The 24,118-nt window shown below is 44.0% G+C and overlaps 1 protein-coding gene across 1 annotated transcript in view; it reads right to left on the bottom strand.

The window, feature by feature from the left end:
• Positions 1 to 326: 326 nt before the first annotated feature.
• The window catches only part of AMH (anti-Mullerian hormone), a 279,033-nt gene continuing 255,241 nt past the window's right edge, over positions 327 to 24,118 (bottom strand). The window contains exon 5 of the mRNA XM_044090769.1: positions 327 to 2,297. Coding sequence (XP_043946704.1) covers positions 1,358 to 2,297 — 940 coding nt within the window. The 3' untranslated portion in view covers positions 327 to 1,357. The remainder of the gene's footprint in view (positions 2,298 to 24,118) is intronic.

Raw genomic sequence — 24,118 nt, 5'->3', positions numbered from 1 at the left:
GCTGCAAGGATTATCTTCCTGTTCAGAATTCCGTATCTGTTGTCAATACACCAGGGAACATTTGTAGAGTAAATAGCAACAGCTACAACAGCAATGCAATATATGTCTTTCCTGAAGTAGTGGCGCATGTGCGCGTGTGTGCATGTGTGCGTGTGTGTGTGTGTGTGTGTGTGTGTGTGTGTGTGTGTGTGTGTGTGTGTGTGTGTGTGTGTGTGTGTGTGTGTGTGTGTGTGTGTGTGTGTGTGTGTGTGTGTGTGTGTGTGTGTGCGCGCGTGTGCGCGCGCATGGTACTTCTAGGACAGGTGAACCATCTCCTCAGACTAGCAGCATTTCAAAGTGAGGTTATTTATTTATTAATACAGTAAAAATTCAGCATACAACTGTGCAACAACAGGAATAGCTTATACTGGCTAGGAAGCCAAATATTAAAAAAAAAAAAAAAAAAAACAGGGAAAAGGAAATGGATGCTGTAGGAATACAACAGAATGCAGTTTGTCTAATGTCACTTAACCATGAAGTATCTTTCACTTTTCTTTAAGGAGAGTGTTCAACTGTTTAATCCGGTGTCCTTCACCTGTCATTGATACATGTTGCCACTTTCTTCTTTATGTTTCAGATCACTACAGTTTGGGCTCCCAAGGTGCTGTTCTAATGTTAGTGGGGATATGACAGTAGAGGCGGCCTTCAGCCACTTATTTTTGCAATATTCTCATACGCATGTTATAAGTTTCAGCATGTAAACATGATATCAGAACCTGACTGAATAGTTATTCCTTCTTCATCAATGAATAATGTAACTGGTGTAGTTGCTATACAATTGCTTTCCAAAATGTAGTTTATACATGTCAGATTTTGATTATTTGAGCTGCAAAACAAGTTACCTGACTTCCCCTGTTTGACTAGGAGACAAAATAATGATACACTGTGTTAATGTTTGTTATTGCATGCTTTACACATGCAAAGTGTGTCCTTTTCTTTACATTTCCAATAGAAATCCATGTTTGATGCATGCATAACTCATAGAAAGAATGCCTGCTTTTCTGCATTTCCAACAAACCTTCACTTTTGACGACGGCAACAGGCATTGTATACTAACAATGGAAACTCTTCACTCAAGTTTGTGACACCATTAAGATACTTTCTTTCAGTTCTGTGTGTAACTTTAATCAGCTGCACCCTCATTCTTTTTTCTTAGCATACAATCTGATATGACACATAACAGTGTGTATTTTTTGGTAAGCTCTTTTATGATGCCACTTATTTGTACCTTGCCAATAATTTCCATTTATAAAACAAAGATATTTTCTGAAACAGAGTAGTGTTTTGCAGGACTGCATTAACTGCTGTAATAGAATCCTTATCTGCAGCCGCACTCTGTTACAGTTGCATTTGGGATTTCTCTTATTTGAATGTCTCCTTCTGTAAAATGTGCCATTTTGCTGCTAGTGTATTGCACAGGGACGCAGCAGGGACGTCTCCCAAGTTCTTCACCACGATTCTTCATCTTTATAAGCAGAATCACATGGGTTGTGTAACGTGGGTTTCTAGCAGCTCCTAAGTCAGTACATGGACCCTGGCAGTTGTTAGCAAGATACCTGTCTGGTGCAAGAATAAAACCTTCATATTTTAAACTGATATAAAGTTGATGTAGTCGGCAGTACTCATTATTTACATTTCGGTTTTCCCTTGAAAGTTTTAGTTTCTTTATCCAAAATGCTTTAGCTGTGTGTAACACTTTTAACAAGAGAAATGAGTGAAGCTTTCTTTCTCTTCGTTTTGTGATGGAACTAGGTAGTTCAGAGTCATGTTCGACAGTAGGTGAGTGTCTGTTGGTTGACTGGTAGCAGTAGTTCAGAAGTTGGCTAAGTTTCAGCCATGTCTCATTGTTTTGAAAGACAGGAAATTCTTTAACTTCTTCTATAACAATTTGTAATCTGTTAGTGAGCATTGCTAGCAGCTCTCCCTTCAAGTCCCATTGCAGAAACTGACCCCATTCTGATTTGCTTTTCCTGGGAAACATGAATATGAGAGGACTCTCTGATGACACCAACATCTGGATAATGGTAGGATCCGAGATGTTCAGGAGCTGGTGGGGAAGAGCTGTGAGGGCTTCTTGCTGCAGGTGCAGCACAGAATTTGAAGGTGGGTCATGTGAGTCCTCCAGGACTAAGCTTAGGAAGCTTCTCAGGTGATTCAGGAAGAGCTCATGTGTGCTCCTATGGACTGCAGAAGCTGCATGGGAATCTGGGGCTATATGTTCCTCTTGCTTCTTTTCTGTGTTCACATTCAAGGGTGATCTGTTGAAAAAAAAGCAGAAGTTTATCAGTCAAATTATTCCTTCAGGCACGTGTTTTACTAGCAATTTTATTAAACATGTTTAAAGCAGAAACACAGCTTCTGTCCTGTTTTACAGAAGCCTAAGATACATACATTTGAGAGTGACAGCCTAGTCCTTACCCATTAGTACAATTATATGATAGCTATTACAAGAGTACTCAACTTCTTGAATTTTGTCTCACCTTTTGAGCTCACATTAAGGATACTAATGTACTTATATTCTTCACAGCGACTTGTAGTCAACACCCTCATTCCCTGTCTAAAGAAGTGCCAACTTGTCTTGCACATCTGACTTTATTCATTGAAACATAAGAAAATGTAAAGCTAGTGAAGCTAGTGAAGGAAGACTAAGTGTGTACTAACTGTGGATGTTCTACTACTCCTTATGTACCTACTTTATATCTATACCATTATGCTATCCTTTCATTTCATATGCTCCTTAAACCCTTCTGATAATGTGCACTATACCGTGGCTTCATTCAGTACATTCCAAAGCCGTGCCACCCTCTCAGTGGAGTAATATTTTCTCAGTTCCACCTTGAGCAATCCCCATGTCAGCTACCATCCCTGTCCCATTTCCAATGTGACCCAACGTCGCCATTCCTTTCTCTTCTCTGTTCTACCATATGCATGCCTAACCCCTGAATCTTTCCAAGTACCAAAGACCTTTCTTTCCCTTCACCATTTTGATTGCTTCGAATTCCACACTTTCTACCATCCTGTTTTCCATACCTATGTATGACATCCAGAACCTGGCAGTACTGCACATTACTAGTACTCTGTACAATGGAAGGATGACCTCAACATTGCTCGACTCCACTTCTTCCGCTGTAAGTCCTAACTTCCTACTAACCTTAGATGCTGCTGTCATACATAAGATTAGCATGCTTTTAAGTTTGAGGTGATTATAACCTCAAATCCTTTTCTTCATTTAGCCATTTAGGATCTCCCCATCAAGATTGCATTTTTTTTGTGATCCACCATACTTGAACTAAATAACCACATACCTTTTTATATTAAAACTCAGCTGTCACATACCCAGTTATCTTATGTCCTTATAGGTCTCTCTCAAGACTGCCTCGCTGATGACTACACCATTCTTCATATCGGAACACAATTTGATCTTACTTATTAGTCCCCGTGTTCTATCTGCACCATATGTACTTAACAAGAATGGTCCTTGCACTGCAGACTGTGGTACTTCACTGTATAGTGACTTTTATCCCTTCAGTTTCCTGTAATTGTCAGTCTTTGTTTTGGGTTAGTCAGTTTCCTATTCACTCTTCCTTTTTGGGATCCAGTCCCATATGCTTTAATTTTCTGACAAACCTCATGTAAGGTATGCTGACAAAAGCCTTTCTGAAGTCATGATACTACACCCACAGGGCTATCGTTTTCTACTCAGTGGCGACTGAATCCAGGAGGAGTTAGTCAGAAAATAGAAGTTATGTCCTTACCATAACGTTCCATGTGGAGTGTTCATCTCGCCTTTGTTCTTACACATGGGTTCGGAGCCGATCCTCGGCTCCGTGTCGGCCGCTTGCAAGCTCTGCATCGAGAAGAAGCTCGAGACAACCTAATACCCACAATCCCCCTCTGCCTTTACCTCAGATCTAGTTTGCAAGCAAACCAGCAGTCAGAGAGAGCACACTCATGCCAATATCACATATGCACAGAACTAAGAGTCTATATATATACATATATATACATGTCAACTATATATACAACAACTGCAATGCAGAAGCAGAATGCCCCAGACCAGGCACCAAACTGAACGTTCTTCCTAAGGGTGGGAGGGTGGGAATGTAAGAACAAAGGCGAGATGAACACTCCACATGGAACGTTATGGTAAGGACATAACTTCTATATGTGATAGTGTTCAATCTCGCCGTTTGTTCTTACACATGGGTAGCGTCCCTAGCTCCTTGTTCCTGAGGAACTCACGGAAGGACGTTCTTGAGCACAGTGGAACCAAAGGTTGCCCTGTCCCTAGAAACCTTGTCTACCTTATAATGAGAAATGAATGTATGTGGTTTAGACCAAGTAGCAGCCGCACAAATAGCCTCTAGTGGTAGGCGAGCTGCATGAGCCAGGGATGTAGACACTGACCTTGTGGAATGTCCTTTGGGTTTGTGCAAAAGAGTTTGATCTGAAGAATCATAGACATAGATGATACAATCAGTTAACCACTTAGAAAGAGTTCTTTTGGTAACCGCTACTCCTTTTCTGTTATCAGCAAAGGCTACAAAAAGTTGATCAGATTTCCTGTGATCTTTTGTTCTATCCAAGTAAAACCTTAGTTGCCTGTGGACATCTAATTTGTGTAACATATACTCCATTTTATTGGAGTGATTCTTGAAGAAAATGGGTAATTCAATGGACTGATTAATATTGTTAATAGAACAAACTTTAGGAAGGAAGGATGAATTAGTGCGAAGAGAAACTCTGTCAGAGTGAAAGATCAAATAAGGGTGTTTAATGGAGAGAGCTTGAAGTTCAGATACTCGCCTAGCGGATGTAATGGCTACCAAAAAGAGAGTCTTCCATGACAAAAATTTCAATGGGCAAGAGGAGGCTGGTTCAAAGGGGGGCAGCATCAACTTAGATAATAATAAGTTTAGACTCCAAGGTGACGTAGGAGATCTAATTGGTGGTCTAATATGAAAAGCCCTTTTAAAAAGGCTTTACAAAGTCTGTGGGCCATAACAGGAGCCCCACATTCTTCCACATGGAAATTAGAAATGGCAGCCAATTGAACTCTTAATGTGGCAGGAGAAGCACCCTGATGGAACAATTCTGTTAAAAACTCTAATATTTTATTCAAAGGAGCCATAAGCGGGTCCACTTGCTGTGTATTCGCCCAGAATACAAAGCGCCTCCATTTACTAGTATATGTTTTAGTAGTGGAAGCTTTATGAGAAGCCACTAATATATTCTGAACTGCAGGGGAAAGAAGATCAGACCTGGCTAAGTTGGAATTGGAGCAGCCAAGCTGCTAGATGGAGGGACAAAGCGAGGGGTGGGGAGCCCTGACGAGTGAGTCAATAGATCTGGCTCTGGGTCCAGGATCCAGGGTCCCCGAATGCAGTGTGTCATGAGGAAGGGGAACCAAATTTGACGAGACCAGAATGGGGCAATGAGGATTATTGTCCTGTGTAGGTTGTTGGCTTTCTGGAGAAACTTTGAGATCAGGGGGAAGGGAGGAAATGCGTACAGGAGACCCGGGGGCCAATCGTGAATCAGTGCGTCCCTGGGGACTTCCCCTGGAGCGGATAATAGGGCAAAGTAGCTCCTGCATTTGGCGTTCATTGGAGACGCAAACAGATCGCAGGAACGCTGGCCCCACGTGCGAAAAATCTTTTTCGCAACTGACTGTTTTAGGGACCACTCGTGCGGTAACAGTATTGCCCTGCTCAGCCTGTCGGCTATGACGTTGGATGACCCCGGGATGTGCGTTGCTATCAGAAAGCGACCCGTGGACTCCGCCCATTGCCAGATTCTCATGGCCTCTCTGCACAGCTGATAGGACTTGGTTCCCCCTTGCTTGTTTATGTACCAGACTACCGACTTGTTGTCCGTCTGAACTGCAATAGTTCCCAGAGGAAGAAGGGGAGCAAAGTGTTGCAACGCTAGAAACACTGCCCTCAACTCTAGAACATTGATGTGCAGATTGTACTCTAAATTGGTCCATTCGCCTTGGACTGTCTGTCCCTGAAAGATGCCCCCCCACCCTATCAGGGAAGCGTCCGTGGTCACCGTAGCTGTAGGAGTGGGTAGCACAAATGGTCTCCCCTTGGAAAAGTTGCAAGTCTGAAGCCACCAGTTTAGGTGTGTTTTGCATGTGTTCGTTATAAGAATCTCGTGTGTTAGAGGTAGTTGTTGGAACGACCATTGTGCAAACAGTAGCCATTGTAGGACTCTCATGTGCAGTCTTCCCAAGGGTATTGCAATAAGAGAAGCTGACATGAGTCCCAAAACCTTCAGTACTAGTTTTGCTGGGGATTTCCTGGACAAAAGAAGAAGACGTATGTGAGTCTGAAGTGAAAGTATCCTTTCTGGAGGAAGTCTTAGAATTAACTGATGTGTATCTAATTCCGCTCCTATGAATAAGATACGCTGTGATGGCTGTAGTAAGGATTTTCCGAAGTTTACGGAAATTCCTAGGTGAATACACAGTTGAAGAGTGTAATCTCTGGCCTGTACTAGTTGACGCTGGGTGGTGGCAGAAAGGAGCCAGTCGTCCAGATACGGAAACACCTGGAATCCTAGGCGTCTCAAGTGAGACGCTACCACTGCCATGCATTTGGTGAAGACCCTGGGGGCTGAGGTCAGACCAAAGGGCAGGGCTCGAAACTGAAAGTGACTGGCACCCAGCCGGAAGCGCAAATGATCTCTGGATGCCCTGGCCATTTTGATGTGGTAGTATGCATCCTTCAGATCTATTGAGCACATCCAGTCATCCTTCTGTAAGAATGGAAGGATCGATTGAAGCGTGACCATTCGGAACTTTTCTTTCTTGACGAAGGTATTGAGGTCGCTTAGGTCCAGAATGGGCCTCCAGTCCCCTGTTTTCTTTGGAACTAAAAAGAACCTTGAGTAAGTTCCGAATCCTCTTTGGTCCGCTGGGACTGGTTGGATGACTCTTTTTTTCTAGCAGCTTTGAAATTTCTATAGCTGCTGGCTCTCGCAGATGGGGCGGTACATCTGGGAGTCTTTTCTTTGGAATGGGATAGGATAGAAATGGTATATTGTAACCTCTGGTAACCACGCTTTTTACCCACTTGTCTGTAGTTATGATTTGCCAGGCCTGAGGGTATAAAGCTAAGCGACCCCCGACTGCCTCCAGAGCAGGACAGTCGGGCCTCCTCTCAGGAGTGCTGGAAAGGTTTACCAGGGAGTGTATCCCTGTCACCTTGATTCTGCGGACCCCCTCTGCTGCCCGGGCGGCGTCTTCCACCTCTGCCCCCTCCTCTGCCTCTAGAAGGGGCATCACCCTGTGTGCCTGGGAAAGATCCTTGGGGTTTTGAAACCACATTTTTCCACCACGTTGCCCTTTGGGGTACGGTCTGGTTGGGGTGGAAAAACGGACTCCGACAGCAAACAGAGTCTTTCCCTCCTGCTCACACCGGGTAAGGGTCTCCTTTACTTTGGGGCCAAAAAGAGTGGCACCGTCAAATGGGGCGTTAGTAAAGGAAGACTTGAAGGCTTCCGCAAATGAACATAAGCGCATCCAGGATTGTCTGCGAAGAGCAATCGCTGAAGCTGCTGCCCTACTCGAACCTTCGGCTGCGTAAGAGATCAGCCTCATGGACGAGTTCACAATGGATGTAAGGGTATTAAGTTGCGCTGTCACTTTCTCTGAGACAGCAGCATCTGTAGTACCCTGGAGGGTATCTCCCAACTCTTTGACTAGATCCCTCTGTAGTCGTGTAAAGTGGGTCAAATAGTTCAGGGATCGCATGGAAAAAGCCGCTGAACTAAAATGCGCTTCCCATACCTGTCCATAGTCCTAGAATCTTTATTAGGGGATGGACAGATGAGGAAGATTCCGACATCTCCTTTTCGTGGCCGCTGCCACCACCATAGCGTCCACTGGAACTCCTTTTGTCAAGTAAGTCTTGTCCTGGGGTGCAGTGATATACTTATTGGGCTTCCTAGGGACTGGTTCCACTGTGTCAGGAGCCTCCCACGCCCTTCGAGCAATAAGTTCCATTAATTCATCGAAGGGCGGAGTGACCCAGGAGGAGGAAGGGCGAGCACCGAATGCCTTCAGCAAGACTGACTCATCCTCAGAAGGGGGAAGGGACTGCCAGTCACCTCTCTGTTTCAGGATCTCCAATATGTCAGAAAAAGAGACATCTTCTGAAGGTGACTTAGGGGACCCTTCTGACTCATCCAAGTCAGTATCGGATGTCAAAGATTCTTGTGGAGAATCTAAGTGTCTCCTCTTACACAACCTTTTCCTAGGGACTTCTTCGTGGGGAGCATCCGAAGAAGCCTCCGAGGAAGAGGGGGCACCCTCCAGGGGTGGCTGAGACACCGGTGCTCGACGCTTGGATGTAGCCGTGGGTGCAGAGGAGGATAACGGCCCTTTACGGGGAGGAGAGGTTGCTTCTACTGATGTGGTTGTCTGGGTAGACAACACCTTCCTCATGAGATCGAAGGCCCCCGGGTCCCGAGTCGAAGAATCTCCCGGTTCCGAAGAAATGGGAAGAATCCCCGAGACAGGCACTGAAGGCATCGACCCCGAGGACGGAGCCGAATCGATCCGCGCCGAGGCCCCGAGGGGAAGAGTCGGAACCGAAACGTCGGTTCGACTCTCGGCCCCGGAACCAAGGACAGATCGTCGGCTCCGAGACTCCGGTACTGGATCCGACGGAGTCGAGGTGAGAGGAACAGACCGAGAAAAGGACGGTTCTGGACCCGAGGGCTCCACAATCAGAAGATCAACCTCTTCCGGCTCCAAAGACTGGACAGGTCTCGGAGGAGGAATGGATGGAGACAATGGGAGGCCTTCAAGTTTCGACACCAACTGGGTGGAAACCGAAATAAGTTTGGATAGGGCCGAATGCTCCACTAACTTCTGCACCACACGATCCACATCGACATCGGAGAGCTTAGAAGAAGAACGGGTCGAAGGAACTGAAGACGGAGCCGACCTCAATAGAGTCGAGGGAGGGAGCTCCATCACCAGTTCCAAGACTCGAGGCTCAGGAACTGACACCAGTTGAACACTCGGCCCCGAAGTCTGTGGAACCGGTGATCTAACTTTACTCGAAGAGCTCGGAGCCGATGACTTGGGCTCCGACGTCTTCGATTCCTTCGAGGATTTGGATGCCTGGTCTGAAGCATCCAGAGCCTCCTGAAAGGAAGGTTTTAATAACCCCCTGTCCATGAGTTTCCTGCGCCTATCTGTCATGACCCTCCCACTAAAAGAGTGACAAATTGAACAGTCCTCTTGTAAGTGGAGAGGGCCAAGGCAGTAGACACAGGAACTATGGTTGTCAGTAACTGACATTTTCTGGCCACACTGGCAACGTTTAAAACCTGATTTAATTTTCTCAGACATCTTAAAGAAAAACAACAGGTAAGAGAAAAAGGTCAAGTCCAGTAAAGAGACAAATCCAGTAAAAAATGTCGAATCCGATAAATAAGTCAGTCCGGTTGTCAATATTCAAGTAAGGGGTGGAAGGCCCGAAAAACTCTAACAAGTTAAATTAAACTTAACGGTACCGAGTATTTCTACCTTACCACACACACATACACTATGTCACCAAAAAGTACTTTTAGAATAATTTTTTTCTCAAATATAACAATAATAAAGTTATATCTTATCTGAAGTTGCTCGAGCTAGATCCCAGTGATGCGAACGCAGCAGCGGCAAACTAGATCTGAGGTAAAGGCAGAGGGGGATTGTGGGTATTAGGTTGTCTCGAGCTTCTTCTCGATGCAGAGCTTGCAAGCGGCCGACACGGAGCCGAGGATCGGCTCCGAACCCATGTGTAAGAACAAACGGCGAGATTGAACACTATCACATCAAATGTTGTCTTACAGGAACTCCACTGATCAAAATATGTTTCTATAACTTTCTCTTGAGAGACAGTGAGGCTAACAAATCTGTAACTATCTCGTTTCGGAGTGCCACATTTTTTTTTTTTTTTTTTTTACATATTGCTATGCAAACTATTTCCATCGATCGGCAACCTCATCCGAAAAGGGCAAAAATGACAAAATGTTTCACAGATGCCTCACTCACCTAAAGTCATGCAGCCTGGTAACACCAAATGCCTGTTGCCATCTCTAAAACAACTTTAAGTAAATCTGTTTTGATATAATGATGAAGCCTGATGTTCATGTCTCTATAAGAGAAACCCTTATACCTTTTCCCATCTCCGTTTTCTTTCCCTGGTAGTATAGTAGCTGACAGAGTTCTGGTACTCAGTAAGGACATCCAGTTAAATTCCCTGAAAGTTTACTGCTTCTTTCCATTTGGAACAGTATTAGCAATGTAGCTCTGTTCCTACTTTACTCTAGTCTACTTTCAGCAGCTTTAAGCAATACATGTGCAGATTTGGGCTAAGCTTCTGGTGTCATTCAAAGGGGATCTAGTATCTGTCTGCCTGGGATGACATGATCGTCAGACCATGATGCTTTGCCAAAGATGGTCTGCACCTGTCGCCCCTGGAATTCAGGTTACTGGCTAAGGCTCTTGCCACCCCATAGTGCCTGTTTTAGGCAAAGTTCAAAGGACAAAACCACCACCGTAACAGGTCAAACATGCAAAATCTGAAGGTAATGCTACTCGATGCTAGAAGTCTAAACCTCAAAATGCGCTCTCAAAAATGGAGAACATTGATATCTGTGCCGTAACTGAGACCTGGTTCAAGGCTCCAGAGAGCACCCTTGCAATACCAGGCTACGACTCTTACCACACTTTTCGGCCACCAAACCAGGATCGAAATACTAAAGGTGGAGGAGTGTCCATATTCACACCACCGGGTTAGTTGCCCAGCGCAATGCGTCTGAAATTCTCCAGGTGCAACTAACACTGGGTAAGACTGCAATCCAAATTGTAGCTTGCTAGAGATCCCTCACCATGCCCCAAGATTCTCACTACACCTTTCTAAACATACTGGAAAATATTAATATACAACCAAACACCCTAATACTGGGTGATTTCAACTACCCTGCCATTAACTGGGAAAACTACTCGTGTACCAACACCTTTGCCCAAAGGTTCTTGGAATTCATAAATTCCAATGCCCTGGATCAACTTAATCCATAGTCCCACCAGGGGCTCCAATATCCTAGACCTGGTCATTACCAACATGGGAAATCGATGCTCCACACCTATGGTCACCCCCTCGTTGGTCAGGTCAGACCATAAGCTAATCACTCTTAACATCCACATCCCACCCCCACCCCCCAGTAAGGAAACCTCCATAAAAACTTCTCTAAAGCCAACTTCATGCTACTCAAGTCAGAAGGTACAAACTTCATGACACCCATACAGACGGGAACTGAAAGTTGGACTGCTGAGTCCTACACTAAGACACTGTACGAGCACATCCACTCATGCATGAATCGTTCCATCCCATATAGAACCAAGATGCTCTCCTCCAAAAAAAGGAAGCCAATCTGGTGGTCCCCTGCAATAAACAAACTTTACAACAAAAGGAAGAAACTGTTACAGAAAAGAGAAAAATCCCAGGATGCAAAAAACTCCCTTACCAGCCTCAGTAAGAAGCTGAGATCCCTCATAAAATCCTCCAAAGCTAGTTACGAAAATAAAATTGCCAAAGATTCCAAAGACAACCACAAGGCATTCTATAACTATGTCAAGAATCTAAATGGCAATGCTCAGATCTGCTCTGAGCTACAACAGAATGGCATTAAATATACTGATCCCAAGGATATTGCCAATATCCTGTCAGATCGATTCAGTGCCAACTTCACCCCTCTCTCACCCCCTAAATGGCCCATCTCAGTACAGGAAGGTACAAAACGCACTCTCCAAAGCTAAGAATACAGCATCAATGGGACCAGATGACATGCCAGGCTGTGTATTACACGAACTACAAAATGAACTGGCACCTCACCTAAGTGTCATGTTTAATCATACCCTCACCTCAGGCTTTGTGCCCACTGAGTGGCGCACATCTGCAGTTATCCCACTCCACAAAGGGGGATCCACCTTGGATCCCGGGAACTACCGCCCCATCAGTCTGACAAGCCTGATCTGTAAGGCCATGGAACGTATTATCATGGAACTTTGTAGACATGGCAACCTTCAAACACTGGACCACACCCAGTTTGGGTTCGTGAAGGGCCGATCATGTCTCCTGAACCTGACTGACTTCTTTGAATCAGTCTCCAGAGCCATGGACGAGGGTAAGGCAGTCCACACAGCCTACCTGGACCTTGTTAAGGCCTTTGACACCATCTCCCACTCTGGAATCATAGATAAACGTACTAAGCTGGGCATTAATCCCTATGTCACTCGATGGGTTGCCAACTGGCTTACTGACAGAACCCACACTGTAAAAGTAGCTGACTCCAAATCCAGTTCCAGACAAGTGACAAGTGGAGTACCTCAGGGTACAGTCCTGGGACCTCTCTTGTTTGGCATCTACTTTTCTGAAGTACAGGCCAACACTAAGGGACTCTGGCTAACAATGTTTGCAGATGACTGCAAACTGGGAGTTATTATTGAATCCCCAAATGATGTGGATCCTCTACAAAAGGGCCTACAGAAACAGATACTCGGTGCCAGAGCCATAGGCTCAAGCTCAATGCTAAGAAATGTATAGTTATCCTCTTTGGGAAAAAAACATTTACCCGTGAATAGGTGGCAGTACACTAAACACTGAAAGTGTGATAAGGAACTTTAGGGACACAGGTGGACAGTGGTCTCACCTTCAATAACCACATCGCCACAACAGTCAGGAAATCCTTCTATGTAGCACATCTCATCACTAAGGGCTTTTTATCCAGAAAAAAGGAGGTCATTGTCCCACTGTACTTATCCCTCATTAGACCCATTATAGAATACAATGCCCCATTTGGTATGTACCTCTCAAGACATCTGCAACAACTGGAAAGGCAGCAGAAATACCTCACTAAACGAATCACAGGCCTAAATCAGATGCCCTATGCTGACCGCCTTAAAAAACTCCAGCTATACTCTTGTCGTATATCATCTACTCTGAGGCGATCTCTGCTTAACATACAAGGCCATGTCAAACCCAGAGCTGTTGGACATGCTACACTTAAAGAAATCCCAATCCCTCAGAGCCACATGCTCCAGGGATCTAAACCATGTCATCACAATAAACAAAACATGCTGGAGGGATAGGTTCCTGACCCAGAGACTCCCCAGACTCTGGAATAGACTGCCCATAAATGTCAAGCAGAGCACCTCTTTGGCCCTCTTCAAAAGAAACCTTGATGATTGGATGGGAGAAAGGAAATTTACCCCAGGGATCACATCAGTCGCCCTGCTAGACATGGGTCCAGGGAAGTAAATAGTGTGGGAAGAAATAGCCAGGGAATTGTTATGGCTAGGCTTGTATAGGCCCTAGGGCAGATAGCCTAGTACCAACCTATGAACCTATGGGTGAAACTGGAAGCTTGCAAACCTGCTTCTTTGGGTGGCAGATTCAGAATGTTCACTAAGGCTGCAGACCAGGCTGGTTCATATTTTAAATTATGATTTTTTTATTGAAGCCTTGTTTAGAACAACAAAACATACTCTTCTGCCATCTTAAGCAAGCAATTTATTTTTAATTTTCACAGTTCTTCCTTTGGCATGAGTATATACTGAAGTTTTACTTTCTGACATCAATGTGCTAAGCTCTTATCTCCTTTTACTGATGCTGTTCTGATCCCTTCCGGTACCTACCACATTTTATGTATTCAGTTGATATTCATGTCACTGTTCTCCATGACATATTTTTGTGACTACTGGCATCTATAGGCACCATTCTTCCATACTTAGGTTTTCAAGAAACATGTTACTAGACACTGGCAATTTGTCATCTTTCCCTGAAGAACTTAGACCTTCCGATCACTTTTCTACCCATACTTCCCTTTTGTTACATACTCTGAGCAGTGTTTTTGATCTCAGTAACCTGGGGTTAAGTTTTCAGACTACCCTGCTGTTTGGGTAAGAATATGAACACTCTTCATACCAGAGTCTCATCCTTCCATTATTCTCCCCCTCCTATCATTCCTGCCACCCAACTATTTTAGCACCATATGAGTAGCTTTTCCTTCCATGTGGTTCTCTATGCTACAGTTTATGGGTCTCCTTAGAGGGAGTAGTCCACATTCGCTGTGGCCTCCAGTGTGGATGCCCTGCAGGGTAATGAGCTCCATCAGTTAACTGTAAGAGTGGTGGAGCTGAAATTATGATCTGCTCGGTCACCTACATCTTCCAAAAACCTATGATGGTGCAACTGCTGAAGTAGCTTGTGTGGAGAGGTTGTGGGGGGGGGGGTCTTTATTTCCCAGAAGGTTGACTTGAGCTAAAATCTCATGTCTCAGGGAATATATATGTTTGCAAACAATGCAGTATAACAGCCTCTAGAATGTCTTGCAGAGGACCATTGTCTACCGTCTGTTAGATTGCTCCTTTCATATGTGAACATTTGGGAAAGAGAGGGTCTACCTTCGGTGCAGCCTGTTGACATACTGAATGTATTGCAGTTGCATTGCCTGATACCAGAATCGGCACAAATTAGAACAAGACGTCTGGTATAATATGGCACTCAGTGGGTGAATGGAATAAACTTATGCCCAATGGCATTAAGCAGTTATGTTCCACAGCATGTATTGGCCTTTCTTTGGACAAGAATATGTGCAACTTTACAGAGATTATAAAGCATAAAAATGATATTTAAAAAAATGATAATAATAAAACAAGCAAACTCACTATCTCAACTACAACTCCTATGGTGGTTCCCCTTATAACCACATGTTCTATGCTGTGAATATATTCATTTCCACTTCCCCAGAGAACTGCTTAATATAAATTCACAATATTTCTCCATCTTGAAGTAGAGAAGAAAAATATTTGTTCTCTCCTTGACTGCAGTGGAGTTTTCCATGGTTAAACAGACTCTTGTTGGGGTTTGATTTACCAGTGTGAGGAAGAACACAACTTCTAATGCCATTTTAGATGGAAAAAAATGCTGTCCCTAAAATGATTCCCACACATCTTAAAAGCTGTTTTTCTTTGGAAGCTAAACATCCCACAATGATCATACAGGAGTTTTCACCCTTTGCACTCCTGAACTTGATATAATCAACACCAATGTTGCTACACTTCAGGGAGAAGGCGGATCTGACATGCAGCCCCAAGTCTGACTAACCTCTCGCTTTGAAGTCTGCAGTAATCAAATTCCTCACTTGTACTGCTGTTCTGCTCCGCTCTTGAGGGCTGTATTGTGAAAACACCTGTATGTATACAACCTCTCAACTGAGGTGCCCCTCAACAACACTAAAGTTCATTAAATCTAACACTGTACAAAAATCAGTTAAAACTGCTGTACAGATTCAGTCTTGACTAAGCATCCATCCATCTGCATAGCTGCATTATATAAAGGTGAGTTTTACAGTTGAAAATCCTCATAAATGCCATTATTAAATATCAATTTAAACTGAAAGCAGCAAATAACAAAACTCTCTGTAATACTGTTAAGGCATTTTTTGCAGGAGACTTTGCCCCTCTGTACCCCCTGACATGGAAGCCTGAACCCATCACACCCTATATATACTAACTCAAAGATCACTGGACCTCCGTGTAAGGGGAATACCCCAAGGTATTGAAACTCAGACCTCCTCAAGTTGCTGTTTTGTGACTGCATTAACAGGACTTGCAGTTATGAGTTGTACATTTATAAATGTAATCCCATCTGCACACAGCATTTAGCCAGAATGTAGTCAGAACCAGAATTGCTATTTAATTTTTTATAGCACAAATTTGCCTTCACACACATTAATTTCTTACAGACCAAATCCAAACTCACTGGACCTTTGACAGAAGCGGCAAAAAAATTTAAAAATACTCATAAAAATTACTCTTATTTAAAATTATCAGGTCTTACATTAGTTGCTACCCAAATCAATACTAAGAAAACTGCCACTCTTAAATTAATAAGATAAAAGATTAAAAAAATCTAGACTGTACTGTTATTTTAACCTTCTGAATCAGTGGCCAGAATTTAGGATAAAAAGTTTCATTTATTTAAAAATAGCTCTACTGCAAAATCCATCTAATTCTCAAATATTGTCTTGCTACATATGCTAGCAACACTCTGAACAGGAGTTCTGTGTCTGTTTTATATTAGAATAAAGACAGTGCAGTTTATAACATATTCTGTAATGAAAAATAGCCTATTGCAGATATTCACATAATTGCTATGAATCCACCTTCACAAAATAAGCTGAAATAATATTAGTCATATTCTAGTCACATCAAGATACTAAAAACAAAACACAATAAAAAAGAATTTCTGTTTTAAAGCTATAGCAGAAAAGCTATATTGATTTAGTTCCAGGCCATACTTACACAATGCTAATAAATAAATACATAAGTAAATAAAACAGAACTGTATCCAGAATAAATCAGGTGGTACCCTGGCAGTTGATGACATTTTTGCTGTTATACATGGCCTGATATTGGTCAATCTGTGTTAAGATTACAGTTCATGTAAAACAGTGGCATCACAAATTAAGACCATAAAACTTACACACTAAATCATCTTAGTTTCTGTTTTAATAGCACATCTAGTTTTTTTTATTAAACAAGAAGCATCTTTATTAAATTATCACTTATGACATAGGTAATCATGCATTTATATAAATGAAAACAACCTTATTGACAATTTTAGTTGCAAACATTATACATCACTTATAATCTATCCAGCCACTGTCAAACATTACATAGCTCATTTAAATTCTCCCTTCTTTTAAATCTCATTCCTCGTCTGCATGTACTGTTCCTAAAATTCTGATTTTTTTTCTATGTAAGTTGCTCCTACCCTTTTCTAAAGATCTCAATTCCATTTTTTTATCTTACTCTTTTCACTACTTCTAGTACAGTTGGTTTAGACTTTGATTTCCATTTCCTACTAACTGCTTTTTTTTTTTTTTTGCAACCACCATAATTAGACTCAGCAAGGCATCACCATGTCTAGGCAATTCCTATTCTGCATCATAGCTCAAAAACAATCATTTCCTTAGTCATACCAATATGCTCACCCAGTATTTCTGATACAGTAGTCTGCAGGGAATTTTTAAAGTCTGCAAACTCATTACACTCCCAGAAAATATGTCCTCATTTACCTCTTTCTTCCTACCTCCAACATTTGCTACCTACCTGAGGAAAATTCTTTATAGTCTACCTGGGGTATAAAAATACCTATGTAAATACTTCCAAGCAAAGATCCTAAATCTTCTAGACTTTGTTGCATACCTTGGAGACATACATCTATCCCCCAATTGCTTATTTGTGAATTGCTTAACCAATTTCTCTTCCCAATCCTTTCTAACCTCTCCTGACTGATTCTTATACTTATCATACAATATTTTATATGCTCTACTAATTATTAATTTTTTTAACAGCAGCTTCTGTTCTAGATTCTACTAAAAATTTTACCAGTGCTGGTCTTTCACTTAGGATCCCCCTATTTCTTTCTCTTTGGCTGCACTCTGATATCAGTCCTTGACAGGGAAGGCAATCTCTAGCCTGCAGTCCAAACAAATTCTTGGCCTCTTCCCATTCTATTACCTGTGCCTCTCTGATTATTTGCTCCCAAGACCTTTGCTCTTTTGCCAGTTTTCTCCAATAAATTCCAACCCCTTTTTGCCTATTGTCTGTAACCCTAATTGCAGTCATCCCTATCAGAAGAATCTCCTTTCTCCATGCTAATAATGTTAGCTTAGTTCTTAGAATACTTTCCGCTATTTTATGAGTATAATATCCTGTATTGTTATTCTTATTCTCCTTAAGGATCTGCATCCAAAATCCCAGTCTTTTCTTGAGCTTCCCCGTTTCGTCATCATCCCTCACCACTTTGAATTATAGGTTTCTGCTTGTGCTATGTAGAGGAGACTTAACTGTGCAGCTCTGAAATACCCCTTCAAATCGGATAATCCCAGACCACCTTGTTCTATTGGAAGAATCAGCTTATCCCGGTTGACACTTGCCATCCTCCCCTCCCAGATAAAATCCTTCAGTTCTTTATTAATTACTATCCACAGCTTCTCCTCTGGTTGATAAAAATATGCCTGACCTGTATATAAAACTAAAGGGACTAAAACATTTTAACTGCTTGTATTTTGCTATCCATATACATAAAACAGAGCTTCCAATTTCTCAGTTTTTGTATTATCTTTGTAGCCTCTTCCCACATATCCTTAGCTGCCTCACCAGAATCCTTTTTAATCCATATTCCTAAGTACTTAATTTTATCATGTCCCCATAAATATGGATATTGCTGAACCAATTCATGTGTGGGTACATAATTTACAGCTGCTGCCTTTGTTTTAGCTTCATTCATTTTGTATCCTGAAAAGATTTGAAAGTGCCTCAAAATGGTCCACAACACTGAAATGTCATTTTCAGGTTTTATTGGGTATAAAATAATATCATCTGCAAATAGAGCCAGCTTTTTTGACTACCATATCAATTATATCCTTGAATTTCTCAGTCCCTTATTTTCTTTGACAAGGTTCTAAATATAATGCAAATAACAAAGGGGAAAGAGGACACCCCTGCCTGGTTCCTCTTTTCAAACACAAATTATCATAGAGGAACACACCCACTTTAATTTTCACCTCTGATCCCTTCATATATCCTCCTAATAAGCTTATAATTTTTCAGGGAATGCAAATGCTTCCATTGCACTGCTTATAAACTCCCAGCTTATTCGGTCAAATGCTTTCTCTCCATCAAGACCTATTAACAGCAGTGGTATTTTATTATATTCTTCTTCTCTCCGGATCATCAATGATCTGTTAATGTTGTCAAATGTTTGCCTCCCCTCCACAAAACCACATTGATTTATATCAAGCAATTTTGTCATCACCTTTGCCATTCTTTTAGCCATTATACACATGAACACTTTATAACCTTGATTTAGGATTGAAATGGGCCTGTATAAAGCTGGGTCTGATGGATCTTTACCCTCTTTAGGTATTACAGCCACCACTGCTTTCTTCCAGGATGTTGGTACTTCTCCTCTTAAAATACTGTTAAAACCTTACAGATCTGTATCCGTTTTCCCTCCTAGCTTCCAAACTTCCACAAGAATGCCATCTATTCCTGGGGACTTTCCTGTGGATTGGATATACATCATCATTTTCATCTCATCACTTTCTATCGTGTTAGCAAGTCAGCCTCATTTACCTCTAACCTTGGCACATTTAATTCTTAAATAAACATTTCCAGTTTTACCTTTTCTTGATTTTCATATTCTCCGTTTTATACAGACTTTCATAAAATTTTCAAAATATTTCTAAAACCTCTACAGGATCTCTTGTCATCTTCCTTGTTATAGACACCCTAGGCTTGGCAACAACTCTTTCTGCTTTCTGTTCCCCCGAGTCATGCTAAAAGTTTTTGTGCTCTGGAGTTCTTATCAAAAAAATAATTGCTTAATGGCAATCTTTCTAAACTCATGCATATTATTGAGGTAATCCGTTATATGTGAGAGTGTTCGATCTCGCCGTTTGTTCTTACACCTGGGTTCGGAGCCGATCCTCGGCTCCGTGTCGGCCGCTTGCAAGCTCTGCATCGAGAAGAAGCTCGAGACAACCTAATACCCACAATCCCCCTCTGCCTTTACCTCAGATCTAGTTTGCCGCTGCAGCGTTCGCATCACTGGGTCGAGCTCGAGCACCTAAAGATAAGATTAAGATTTTATTCTTGTTTTTTCAGAGTAATTTTATTATAAAAAGTTTGTTAGTGACATAGTGTGTGTGTGTGGTAAGGTTGAGGAATTCTCGGTTCCGTTAAGTTTATTTAAACTTATTAGAGTTCCCCTCGGGGCCTACCACCCCTTACTTGAATTGACTACCGGATTGACATTTTTCCTTTTACTGGATTCGACAATTTCACCGGACTTGACTTTATTACTGGACTTGACTTCTCATTTTCTAGCTATATTAAGTGTAAGATGTCTGAAAAGGCTAAATCTGGTTTCAAGCGTTGCCAATGTGGGCAAAAGATGTCAGTTACTGACAATCATAGTTCCTGCATCTACTGTCTTGGCCCTCTCCATCTGCAAGAAGACTGCTCAATTTGTCATTCTTTCAGTGGGAGGGTCATGACAGATAGGCGCAGGAAACTCATGGATAGGGGTTTGTTAAAACCTACTTTTCAAGAGGCTCTGGATGCTTCAGACCAGGCATCCAAATCCTCGAAGGAATCAAAGACGTCGGAGCCCAGGTCATCGGCTCCGAGCTCTTCAGCTAAAGTTAGATCACCGGTTCCACAGACTTCGGGGCCGAGTGTTCAACTGTTGTCAGTTTCCGAGCCTCGAGTCTTGGAACCGGTGATGGAGCTCCCTCCCCCGACACTGTTGAGGTCAGCTCCGTCTTCGATTCCTTCGACCCGTTCTTCCAGGCCCCTCTCTGATACGGATGTAGACCGCGTGGAGCAGAAGTTAATGGAGAATACGGCCTTATCCAAACTCATCTCCGTCTCCTCTCAATTGGTGTCGAGACTTGAAGGCCTTCCACTGTCTCCATCTGTTCCTCCTCCGAGACCTGTCCAGTCTTCGGAGCCGGAAGAAGCTGAGCTGCTGATTGTGGAGCCCTCGGTGCCAGAACCGTCCTTTTCTCGGTCAGCTCCGTTCACCTCGACTCCGTCGGATCCGGTACCGGAGTCTCGGAGCCGAAGATCCATCCTGGGTTCCGGGACCGAGAGTTGGACCGATATTTCGGTTCCGACTCTCCCTCTCGGGGCCTCGGCTCGGATCGACTCGGTTCCGTCCTCGGGGTTGATGCCTTTGGTGCCTGTTTCGGGGATTCTTCCCATTTCTTCGGAACCGGGAGATGCCTCGACTCGGGACCCGGGGGCTTTCGATCTCATGAGGAAGGTGTTGTCTACCCAGACAACCACATCAGTAGATACAGCTTCTCCTCCCCATAAAGGTCCGTTATCCTCCTCTGCACCCATGGCTAAAGCTAAGCGTCGAGCACCTGTGTCCCCTGGAGGGTGCCCCCTCTTCCTAGGAGGCTTCTTCGGATGCTCCCCCCGAAGAAGTCCCTAGGAAAAGATTGTGTAAGAGGAGACACTTAGATTCTCCACAAGAATCTTTGACATCCGATACTGACTTGGATGAGTCAGAAGGGTCCCCAAAGTCACCTTCGGAAGATGTCTCTTTTTCTGACATCTTGGAGATCCTAAAGCAGAGAGGTGACTGGCAGTCCCTCCCCCCTTCTGAGGATGAGTCAGTCTTGCTGAAGGCATTTGGTGCTCGCCCTTCCTCCTCCTGGGTCACTCCGCCCTTCGATGAGTTAATGGAGCTGATTGCTCGAAGGGCGTGGGAGGCTCCTGACACGGTGGAGCCAGTCCCTAGGAAGCCTAATAAATATATTACTGCACCCCAGGACAAGGCTTATTTGACAAAAGGAGTTCCAGTGGACGCTATGGTGGTGGCAGCGGCCACGAAAAAGGAGATGTCGGACTCTTCCTCATCTGTCCATCCCCCTAACAAAGATTCTAGGACTATGGACAGGTATGGGAAGCACATTTTAGTTCAGCGGCTTTTTCTATGCGATCCCTGAACTATTTGACCCACTTCACACGGCTACAGAGGGATCTAATCAAAGAGTTGGGAGATACCCTCCAGGGTACTACAGATGCTGCTGTCTCGGAGAAAGTGACAGCACAACTTAATACCCTTACATCCATTGTAAACTCGTCCATGAAGCTGATCTCGTACGCAGCCGAAGGTTCGAGTAGTGCAGCAGCTTCAGCGATTGCTCTGCGTAGACAATCCTGGATGCGCTTGTGTTCATTCGCGGAAGCCTTCAAGTCTTCCTTTACTAACGCCCCATTTGACGGTGCCACTCTCTTTGGCCCCAAAGTAAAGGAGACCCTTACCCGGTGTGAGCAGGAGGGAAAGACTCTGTCTGCTGTCGGAGTCCGTTTTTCCACCCCATCCAGACCGTACCCCAAAGGGCAATGCGGTGGGAATATGTGGTTTCGAAAACCCCAAGGTTCTTTCCCAGGCACACAGGGTGATGCCCCCTCTAGAGGCAGGGGGGGGGCAGAGGTGGAAGACGCCGATACCCCCCCCTGGAAAACCTTTCCAGCACTCCGGAGAGGAGGCCCAACTGTCCTGCTCTGGAGGCAGTTGGGGGGGCGCTTAGCTTTATACCCTCAGGCCTGGCAAAACATTACTACAGACAACTGGGTAAAAAGCGTTGTTACCAGAGGTTACAGAATACCATTCCTATCCAACCCCATTCCAAAGAGAAGACTCCCAGATGTGCCGCCCCATCTGCGAGAACCAGCAGCTATAGAAATTTCAAAGCTGCTAGAAAAAAGAGTCATCCAACCAGTCCCAGCGGACCAAAGAGGATTCGAACTTACTCAAGGTTCTTTTAGTTCCAAAGAAGACAGGGGACTGGAGGCCCATTCTGGACCTAAGCAACCTCAATACCTTCGTCAAGAAAGAAAAGTTCCGAATGGTCACGCTTCAATCGATCCTTCCATTCTTACAGAAGGACGACTGGATGTGCTCAATAGATCTGAAGGACGCATACTACCACATCAAAATGGCCAGGGCGTCCAGAGATCATTTGCGCTTCCAGCTGGGAGCCAGTCACTTTCAGTTTCGAGCCCTGCCCTTTGGTCTGACCTCAGCCCCCAGGGTTTTCACCAAATGCATGGCAGTGGTAGCATCTCACCTGAGACGCCTAGGATTCCAGGTGTTTCCGTATCTGGACGACTGGCTCCTTTCTGCCACCACCCAGCGTCAACTGATACAGGCCAGGGATTACACTCTACAATTTTGTGTTCACCTCGGAATTTCCGTAAATTTCGAAAAATCTTTACTACTGCCATCACAGCGTATCTTATTCATAGGAGCGGAATTGGATACGCAGCAGTTAATTCTAAGGCTTCCTCCAGAAAGGATAGCTTCACTACAAACCCACATATCTCTTCTTCTGTCACCCAGAAAATCCCCAGCAAAACTGGTACTAAAGATTTTGGGCCTCATGGCAGCTTCTCTCATTGCGATACCATTGGGAAGACTGCACATGAGAGTTCTACAATGGCTACTGTTCGCACAATGGTCGTTCCAACAGCTACCTCTGACACACGAAATTCTGATCATAAACACATGCAAATCACACCTAGTCTGGTGGCTTCTGACTTGCAACCTTTCCAGAGGAAGACCATTTGTGCTACCCACGCCGACAGCTACGGTGACCACGGACGCTTCCCTGATAGGTGGGGGGGCATCTTTCAGGGACAGACAGTCCAAGGCGAATGGACCAATTTAGAGTACAATCTGCACATCAATGTTCTGGAGTTGAGGGCAGTGTTTCTAGCGTTGCAGCACTTTGCTCCCCTTCTTCCTCTAGGGACTATTGCAGTTCAGACAGACAACATGTCGGTAGTCTGGTACATAAACAAGCAAGGGGGAACCAAGTCCTATCAGCTATGCAGAGAGGCCATGAGAATCTGGCAATGGGCGGAGTTCACGGGTCGCTTTCTGATAGCAACGCACATCCCGGGGTCATCCAACGTCATAGCTGACAGGCTGAGCAGAGCAATCCTGTTGCCGCACGAGTGGTCCCTAAAACAGTCAGTTGCGAAGAAGATTTTTCGCAAGTGGGGCCAGCCTTCCTGCGATCTGTTTGCGTCTCCAATGAACGCCAAATGCAGGAGCTACTTTGCCCTATTACCCCCTCCAGGGGAAGTCCCCAGGGACGCGCTGGTTCACGATTGGCCCCCGGGTCTCCTGTATGCTTTTCCTCCTTTTCCCCTGATTGCGAAGTTTCTGCAGAAAGCCAACAACCTGCAAAGGACGATCATCCTCATTGCCTCATTCTGGCCTCGTCAAATTTGGTTCCCCTTTCTTCTGACACACCGCATTCGGGGACCCTGGATCCTGGACCCAGAGCCAGATCTACTGACTCACTCGTCAGGGGCTCCCCATCCCTCGCTCCTGTCTCTCCATCTAGCAGCTTGGCTGCTCCGATTCCCTACTTAGCCAGGTCTGATCTTCTTTCACCTGCGGTTCAGAATATACTAGTG

The sequence above is a fragment of the Protopterus annectens genome, chromosome 13.part0 (genome assembly GCF_019279795.1).
Source record: "Protopterus annectens isolate FY-2018-M chromosome 13.part0, PAN1.0, whole genome shotgun sequence".
NCBI classification, from domain to species: domain Eukaryota; kingdom Metazoa; phylum Chordata; order Ceratodontiformes; family Protopteridae; genus Protopterus; species Protopterus annectens.
This window is presented reverse-complemented; position numbering and strand designations above follow the sequence as displayed.